This window comes from Engraulis encrasicolus, chromosome 1 (genome assembly GCF_034702125.1).
Source record: "Engraulis encrasicolus isolate BLACKSEA-1 chromosome 1, IST_EnEncr_1.0, whole genome shotgun sequence".
Lineage (NCBI taxonomy): Eukaryota > Metazoa > Chordata > Actinopteri > Clupeiformes > Engraulidae > Engraulis > Engraulis encrasicolus.
Window position 1 is genome coordinate 7922542 of NC_085857.1, and position 10000 is coordinate 7932541.

Below are 10000 nucleotides of genomic sequence, written 5' to 3' on the forward strand. Positions count from 1 at the left end.
ACGTTTATAATTCCGAATGAATAATTCAGAATTAAAATAGTTCCGTCAAGTTTACTTTGATCTTTCATTTAATTCCAAATTGTGAGGTGTTTACATGACGTTTTCAGAGCGAAATTAACCTTTATTCAGAATTAAAGTGAGTTCATTCTGAATTAAATGTCTCGTGTAAATGTAGCCTCTGTAACGAGCAATACAATATACAATACGAGACCACATCAACTTTTTCCAGCTGACACTGAAACTCATTTCGCATCCCTGAAAAAGACTCATTTAATGTAAAGAATGGAGATAAGCATACATGTGGAGAGCACCAGGCACACATGGAGGCTTAGAGCCATGGCAACAGGCAGCCACAATCACAATATAGGTGTGTTATAGAGGACACACACACACACACACACACACACACACACACACACACACACACACACACACACACACACACACACACACACACACACACACACACACACACACACACACATATCCTGGAGTACATAACAGGGGGGCTTTATTAATCCCAGAGGAAAATTAACGAAGGCTACTGGGCATGTTTCTCATTTCACTAATTTGTCCTACTATTTTGTTTGAAATATGCTTTAGCATAGTCTCCCCTTTTGTGTTGGAGTTTTCACTATATCTGTTATTTTGTTGTGTATGGAGTTGAAAGGATCATAATACTGAAGTCCTGTGGTGCCATTAAAAAATGAACGTCAGTAAAAACAACAATACAATTGTCTTTATGTATATATTAAATGGTTGAATGGTAGCATTTATGAAGCCCCATGCTTGGAAACATGGTCATTTTTGGAAGGGATGGTCTGTATTGGTAATCAGTGAGGATCATTGTTTGACATGATTTAGTGTGCAGATATTTACTCTGTAATGCACAGTAGAGTGGTGGTTTATGGGGGAGGGGGAGGGGCAGAGTTGTTGGTTGTCAATGAGAGAGCCAAGCGGGAAATCCCAGTAGTGCATTATCTCCTGGCTGGCTCGCCAAACACGCTGTAATGGTGTCCACAGCCCCTAACGACCCGCTGTGGTGTCGATATGAGCTACACGCAGTGTTGCCAGATGTGTCTGATGAAATCTCGCCCAAAAGCTGCTCAAAAAACACCAAGAGGCTCTAAATTTTACCTGCAGACGGGAGGGTTAAACGCCGAATCTGGCTACACGTCGAGCTGAGTTAGCGACCAAGTCATCACAACACACTACAGCTACATCTCTGGGGGTTAGGGTTAGGGTTTTGGCTTGTTAACAGTCTATTAGTACACACTATTAGTAGCGCATCTCGACGTCAGCACCGGCCTGATCTCGGGAGAGGAACACACTGTAATGGTGTCCACAAACCCATAACGACCCGGCTCTAATCCCAAAAGACTAACGCCACTAGTGGCCACACCGCTTTAATGGGGTCCACAAACCCATAACAACCCGACTCTAATCCCAAGAGACTAACTAACGCCACTAGTGGCCAATCAGCTCACTGCAAAACAGCGTCAGTCAGGAAATAATTTTAGTCGTTTATTTTCTAAATGTACGCTATGCTGCCCTTTTTGCAAATATTCAAAAATTCTAAAGAAGTCAATAAATGGGTTGCTTTGTGTTTTGGATTGTAAGTAATAATGACTTGGTTTTATATAGCGCCTTTCGAGTAACCCAAGGTTGCTTAGTAGGGTTTTATTCTTCAGTCTGAGCTTCAGTGTAAGCTTTCTTTCCCTTTCTAAGCTACTGATTGTCTCCAATGCACCTGCTTAGAAGTTGTACACTTTTTGGGTTTACAGCCGATGTACTTTGCTTATATTCCTTCAAGCACCTGGGGCCTCATTTATAAAACTTTGCGGAAGAAATGCGCCAAAAGATGGCGCACGCACGAAACTCAGGATGTGCGTGCGCAAGAAAATATTCAGATTTATAAAGCATGGCGCACGCACGTTCCACGTCGATTTCCCTTTATAAATCCCAACTGACTCTGAAGTTGCGGCATATGTGCGCACCTGTGGACACACCCATAATTATCTATGAATATTCAGTGAAACGCCCAAAATGAATATTTATATCTGTGGACGGCGTGCGGAAAGTAGACGAGATAGCCTATTTACCACATGTGGGGCAAAACCGTTTTATTAGATAGGCCTAGAGAACGTTGGGCAATGTGGAGCGGTTATGTTTGGGAAGTGTACATAAAACAAAATCCCTCGAATTACAGCATGTGGATGGTTATGTTCGCAAAAGTCACGCTATACCAGAAATAAAAATAAATAAAATAAGGATGGCATGGACATGAACCTGCCAAGTCATGGGCATGTAGTAGGCCTACTAATTGAGTTGTGAACAAGGGGAAAAATAGCTGCGTCAAGGGAACATCTCACATGGCATGTCCCCATGTGAAATTCACTGGTAGAAAATCTATTCGCCGTCTCATGGTACCTCATATGCACCGGGTTTACCGTTGGTCACTGCGCGCAGCTGTCTGCTTTCAGTTCAAAGCGACGCCCCAACTGTCGATCGACACATCCACAGACAGCATGACATCTATGGGCATTTTCTAGTCTGTATTTATTTAATGTGTGTATTATAAACGTGCATTATCAGTCTATAAGGCCAGCAGTCTTAGAAATGCACACCTCTGCTCATTTGCTGACGAACCGCATGAAAAAGAAATGACATGCAACAACAGAAACGAAGCTGTCCATCAGTAGGCTATAGCACTTGGCTGTATGCTTGTCTGTATGCCGAATGGCTGAGAAAATCAACCATTATCTTTCTATTAGTACAGCTGCACGTGGGACTCGAGCAGATGATTCTGCAACTGGCCTAAATGTTGGCGTAATTCCTTGCAGAGTCGGAACGCACACACGATTATAGCCTACAGATATACTGGAAAGGTCCGTGAGTGATTTGGGTAGGCCTATTTCTAAATGTAATGTACCTTAAATACAAAATTTGAAGCATCGGTTACTTCCTTACAAAACATGCATGTGACTATGGATAGGCCAGGTAGGCCTACTAATTATTTTCCACCATTACCAAACAAACAACAATCAATCACGTTTTTCGTTGCGAACTGGATTAATGTTAAAGTGGCTATCGTGACACGTGACCTCCGCTTTTTCCCCTACCAATTTCGGGTCGTTCTTCCAGCTACCTCCCGAGGTCGCGCTTTCCGCGTTTGGTCTTTTGTTTAGGGCGTACGCATGGGTAAAATTTTGCGTGGAGCTGAGCATTTTTACCGCCAAGTTCTTTTTCTATAAATACCAAACCTTGCGGTGAACTTGGCGTGCGCAGTCTTTTGTGCGTACGCACCCGTTATAAATAAGGCCCCTGGTCCATTTGGGGTTTTCTTTAGTTTTTTTTCTGTGCATGTGCAGGTTGTAAAATGTATTTCATGTTTTTGGCAATTGGAAAACCATGGATGAGAAAAGTGTTTTGGTTGCTGCAATAGTTTTCTTACATGGTTTTAAATGGTGCAATTGTTTTCTTCATCCCTGTTTCTCTCTCTCTCTCTCTCTCTCTCTCTCTCTCTCTCTCTCTCTCTCTCTCTCTCTGTCTCTGGCCTTCCTTGGTGTGGACCCTGTGACATCCTCCAGAGTATACAGTGAGTACACGTGTTTCTCTCTTTGAACTTCCTCTTTGAAAGTCCCAATATAGTAAGCTTTGTGTTTCTGTCACTGTGCAAAACATGTGAGGCATGATTTCACTACAGTAGAAGTTAAAGTATGTCCAGTATTTTGACATTTTGTCATTAATTTCACTTTTTAAAAACAAAAAAACCCACAAAACCTTAGTTTCAGCGAAACAAGATCAAATTGCAGACTTGAATTGATTATATATTGTTTAGTGGAATAAACTGGTAGACCAGGAGCAGTCCCAATGGCGGTGGCAAGCCTTGCATAATGGCTTGTGACAACAATACGGCTTTCATTAGGGGTGTAAATGATAATCTAAATGTATCGGTATATCGCGACATAATCTGACGAGTGAATCGAATCGCATCATATAGTGGGGCATTCTTCACTATTGAAAATAATTGAATCGCATCACATCAAATAATAAGATATAGATATTGAATCGTATTGTCATGGAGGCTGTGATTTACAACCCTAGCTTCCATCCAGCCGTTTCCCCACCCAGAAGAGTAATGATCTAAACTACGTGCGTTCTCTGAAAAGCGCCACACCTCTCTGGCTCCTAATAGCCAAGGGAGTTTGCATAGCCCATCGGATGCAGTCGACAAAGAAGCAGCAGCAACCAAAATAATAGACTTTACACTGAACCCCCCCCCCCGAGGCTTCTGACTCAGCTGATGATGTTTTAAGTGGCGGTCCCTTCTCCCCTGCTGTGGTTGCAGAATCGATACAGGCTGTTATGTTGGGCCACGTAATGCACTTGTGAACGGTGGTTTCAAGTGATTTTTTGTTGCATGACACTTTCCTCTTCTTATTTCAGTGATGTACAGTAGATATCACGTACAGTGTTATTATGAGTTGTATGATCCTACTAGTGTACACACATAGGCTACTATAAAACTGAAATCCAGCAGATCCAAACGACTCATTATGAACTAAAAAAAAACAACATAATACAACTGGTCAACTGTGCATCATATGGCCATCACTTGATGAATATGCTGCCATAACCCGTATACATATAATTATACGAAATTGTTGAAAACAAATGGGTGATATGGCTATTTTAGCGTAGCCTGATTATCATCGACTTTTCAAATCTCTTCAAGACTTGGTCTGACCAAGAGCATAACAATTAACATTTCCCAAACGGAATTTCCCAAATGGCCTCCCTTGGTTTGCTAATGATTGTTTGCTTCCCAACATAATGGGAGGAGTTCCTGTATTTGCGGGAACTCAGAAAGTACTTGCATTGCTCTTGACCTGACTGGTAGCAAAGCTGAAGCTGTTGCGTCACTAGGAGGGCACGGCCTGGCTAATTTTAGCGGTGGTGTGATGTGGATGTTGGGCATGGATAGACTTGATACCATGCTCTGTTCTCTCGCACACTGCTTTAGTCAAAGTTTGCACATCCATCCATTTCCCCTAGGTAGTAATGTCCACCCTTGACTTTTACGCTGAAAAGGTTTCCCAGTGTGTCAACATTAGTTTCATTTCCAGCAATGTGAGTCATGTGATCCCCCTGAAGGCATTTCCTCAGCCTTCCCCAGCCCACACCTCCCTTCCCCAGCCCACACCTCACCTCAGACAGGCGTGGGAGGGAGGGAATTGACCTTTTCAAAAGCGCCTGCTCTTTTTTTTGTTCTCCTGCCAGACCACGACTTTCATGTGTGGATTTACACCACATGTGACACACAGGAAAGCTCTGTCTGCCCAGAGGAATCTAACATTCTCAATTCTAAATTCTAAGTCTAACAATGTCTCAGCCAAAACTCCCCACACTTCCACATTCTCCTCTCCTTCTCCACTTCTCCATTCCTCCTCCTCCTCCTCCTCCTCTCTTCTCCTCCTCTTCCTTCCCCACCTCTCCTCTTCTCTGCCTCTCTTCTCCTCCTCCTCCTCCACCTCTCCTCTCCTCTACCTCTCCTCTTCTCTACCTCTCTTCCTCCACCTCTCCTCCTCCTCCACCTCTCCTCTCCTCTCCTTTCCTCCACCTCTCCTCCTCCTCCACCTCTCCTCTTCTCTACCTCTCCTCTCTTCTCCTCCTCCTCCACCTCTCCTCTTCTCTACCTCTCTTCCTCCACCTCTCCTCCTCCTCCACCTCTCCTCTTCTCTACCTCTCCTCTCTTCTCCTCCTCCTCCTCCACCTCTCCTCTCCTCTCCTTTCCTCCACCTCTCCTCCTCCTCCAACTCTCCTCTTCTCTGCTCTCTCTTCTCCTCCTCCTCCTCCACCTCTCCTCTCCTCTCCTTTCCTCCACCTCTCCTCCTCCTCTACCTCTCCTCTTCGCTACCTCTCCTCTCTTCTCCTCCTCCTCCACCTCTCCTCCTCCTCCACCTCTCCTCCTCCACCTCTCCTCCTCCTCTCCTCTTCTCTACCTCTCTTCCTCCACCTCTCCTCTTCTCTACCTCTCCTCTTCTCTACCTCTCCTCTCCTCCTCCTCCACCTCTCTTCCTCCACCTCTCCTCCTCCTCTACCTCTCCTCTCCTTTCCTCTCGTCCCATTCCATCCCCATCCCTCCGTCTCATCTTAATTGACGTCATCAACATCTTTAGTTCAGTGTAAAAGTGGGAACCAACAACTTTGTCTTAAAATAGACCATCTGGCATGTTTGGTTTTTTTTTGTAAAGTACTGACTCTCTTGACGTCACCTCACTTTGACATGGAGAGGAAGGAAGCGTGCTGGGTGAGAGGGACTGAAACTTGAGAGTGAGTGAGTGAGTGAGTGGCTGCTGGCGAAACATAATAGTTATGGCTGTCTGACTTCTTGGTAACAGTTTATTTTAGTGTTACATCAAAGTCTTAGATCTTAGATTGCCTTCACTGTCAAAGACATATTACAAGCCAACATTAAGACATGAAACAGATAGCAGTACACTATTGAAATACACAGGGACAAACAATAAGGACATCACATGTAATATACTGTGCATTCATACACATAGACATCCTCACACCTTCATACACACATTCACCTGTTCATGCACACCCCAACACATATACTCATACGACATACTATATACATTAAATGCACAACCAGGGGGGGGACCATACAGGGTTATTGCGGTGGGTTGTTCAGTGCTGTGATGGCAGATGGGATAAAGCTTTTGCTAAAACGTGCTCGTCGCCATCTGAGTGTCCTATACCTCCGTCCTGATGGGAGCAGTGTGAAATGATGATGAAGAGGGTGTGTGTGGTCTCTGATTATTGACTGTGCTAGACGTGTGACAGCTTTGAGGTTGAGATCAGTTAGATTCTGTGTGGGGTGGCGAGTGATTTTGGATGCAGTGTGTGTGATTTTAGTGAGTTTGTTCCTGCAGCTGGTGGAGAGCATGTTGTAAAAACAGGGTGAGCAGTACACTAGGATGGGCTGTATGATGCTGGAGTACAGGTGGGAGAGGAGATGAGGGGCGACAGAGAGGGTGGAGAGTTTACGGATCACATAAAGTCTCTGTTGAGATCTTTTGTGGATGTTGGTGACATGTGCATCAAAAGTGAGTTTATTGTCTATAGTGAGTCCAAGGTATTTGAAGTGACTGACCTGTTCCACTCTCTGGTTGTTGATGGAGTCAATGTCCAAGTCCATGTCCATGTCTGCATGGGAAAGTAAGGAACGTAATTTAAATTCTTTGTATGACCAGCACATGTAAAGAAATTGACAATAAAGCCTACTTGACTTGACTTGACTTGATCTAATCGCACTAATACATACAATGTGCCCAAATAAGGAACGTGTAAGGCATGTACTAAGCAAAATCAAACATTTGTTAGGCATGTATTTGCAAATGTCTTGTTAATGCCAAGAAGAGATTTATTACCAATTTAACCTTAGTTGGCCTTAGCTTTTGCTTAGTACATGCCTTACAAGTTACTGATACAGGCATTAGCAGTGTATGTATTAGTGCTGTTAGATGTAACAGCAGTGGTGTAGTCTACCTTTTTGTGGTGGGTATACTGTATATTTGAGCATTTTTTTGAAGAGGGTATACTGTATATATTTGTGCTATTCTAAATAATGGATCAATCAATTGTAAATGGGTATACTGAAACCCCTGAAATGTTGAAGTGGGTATACTGCGTATACCTGCGTTCTACGTAGACTACACCACTGTGTAACACTAAAATAAAGTGTTACCAGCTTCTTCCCCCAGCTCTCCCCCCCCCCGCATCGCGGTGCAGAACATATACTGGTATGGCTACGTGTTTTCAGTTGAAGTAGTAGGCCTACACATCAAATGAACCAGTGGACCTATTAGTTATTTTAACAAGTAAACACATTCAAGTAATTTTGCAAATGACACCCTGATGCAACCGCATTTATTTTAGAACCATGGTATTTATGATTGATGACCGGCCTCAGCTCTCGCGCACGAGTACGCACAACCCAAATCCCGCCCATCCGCACAACCCAAATCCCGCCCATCCGGGCCGGCACAGCGTCAAACTAGTGAGTCCCAAGAGTCAGCACACACAGGAAAGAGTTCCTCCAGACTGCCTTCCCTTTTGTCAGACCACACTGGTGGTGATTAGAGGTTTTCACACTGGTTGCCATGGCAAGTTCTGAAGCCAATGTATTATTTTAACTGCAAACTGACGACAAAAGGAAAGCTATCAATTATGGGTAGTCATCATGGGTAGTCATCTGTCATTGTTGGGTTCAGCTTTTTGAGTTTGAGATTGGCCATGGATCATCAGGGTTTAAAAAGCCATCAAATGCTGGGGTACTGAAACGAATCCAGTTCCACTCTCCCAGATCTCTGATAGGGTTTTCAGGCTGACTAGAACGGAGCCGGTGCCAGTGCCCTCACCAGTTGCATTCGGCACTGAAGTGCTCATCTGCGAACCGCCCGTGTTCATACGGGACTCTGAATTTATGTCTGTAGTTTATTCCGTTTGTAGGGTAGAGTAACTTTATTAATCCCGAAGGAAATAGTTTCACAAGGGTTTCAGAAATGTGGGTCCAGACTCCAAGTGTGATGGGATTTGATGTATCAAAAGGACTGTCAAAAAACTGTGCCAAAAAGCAATGAAGTCTTCATGTGTTAAAATATTCATATGATGTGAAGGAGAAAAACATATGACATGCGCACATTAAAAATTCAGAATCTTCTGTTACTTGCAGATATAATCGACTTATGATGAGCCGTGCAGACTTGTAGAGGGCAAATGTATGTAAAGCACTGAGTGACTGTTCCCCCAGCCTTCATTTAGCTCAGTGGTTCTCAATCTTTTTTGAACAAACGCCCTCTCAAGCCTCCCAACGTCCCCTTGACCTCATCATAAGCCTGATGACGCCCCCCCCCCCCCCAGTATTAAAAAAAATAAATGGGCTAATGCCCCCCAATGGCAACTAAGCACTGCTCCCTCTCAGCTGTATCCTTCTCAATGCCCCCCTAGGGGTCCCCAACAGCCCTTGGGGGACTCTACCACCCCCGTTGAGAAATGCTAGCTTAGCTGAAATCAGGCCACGATGGGGCACATGTGGGAGGAAAAAAATGGGAAAAAGGGCTTCCATTCATCTCATCAGGGATTATTACAGGCTGTGTGCGCTGTGGAAGCCTGTGGATGGGCGCCGCACCGCTCGCTCCTCACAGAATTAATTCTGATTAATTACACTGATTCACCCGCCTGCCACCCTGCTACCCTGCCACCCTGCCACCCTGCTCCACTGCCTGCCTGCCACCCGCTCCAACTGCTCTGTTCTGTTCGGCGTCTCACATCTCACTCGCTCACTTGGCTGCTACACGCTCTCTGTCCCCTTTCCCCTCTTCTCTTCTCTTCTCTTCTCTTCTCTTCTCTTCTCTCCTCTCCTCTCCTCTTCTCTTCTCTTCTCTTCTCTTCTCTTCTCTTCTCTTCTCTTCTCTTCTCTTCTCTTCTCTTCACTTCTCTTCTCTTCTCTTCTCTTCTCTTCTCTTCTCTCCTCTTCTCCCCTCTTCTCTTCTCTTCTCTTCTCTCCTCTCCTCTCCTCTCCTCTCCTCTCCTCTCCTCTCCTCTCTTCTCTTCTCTTCTCTTTTTTTCTTTTCTTCTCCCCTCTTCTCTTCTCTTCTCTTCTCTTCTCTTCTCTTCTCTTCTCTTCTCTTCTCTTCTCTTCTCTTCTCTTCTCTTCTCTTCTCTTCTCTTCTCTTCTCTTCTCTTCTCTTCCCTCCTCTCTTTCTCTTTCCTCCTGATGCTATCAAACTTTTGTACGTATTTGTTCTCTGTATTCCCACAGTGAATGTTTCGTTTGAGTCATTTCATCTTCCTTCTCTCGTCCCCACTCCCGTCTTCTCCTCTCCTCTCCTCTCCTCTACTCTACTCTACTCTATTCTACTCCCCTCTTCTCTCTTCTCTCTTCTCTCTTCCTGCTCCACTCTGCTCTCCTCTTCACTCTTCT

At 44.5% G+C, this 10000-nt stretch overlaps 1 protein-coding gene across 1 annotated transcript in view; it reads left to right on the forward strand.

Moving 5' to 3' along the window:
- LOC134446966 (cytoplasmic phosphatidylinositol transfer protein 1-like) overlaps nt 1-10000 on the forward strand; it is a 153912-nt gene that overhangs the window by 109627 nt on the left and 34285 nt on the right. Inside the window, exon 4 of the mRNA XM_063196258.1 lies at nt 3591-3598. Coding sequence (XP_063052328.1) covers nt 3591-3598 — 8 coding nt within the window. The remainder of the gene's footprint in view (nt 1-3590; nt 3599-10000) is intronic.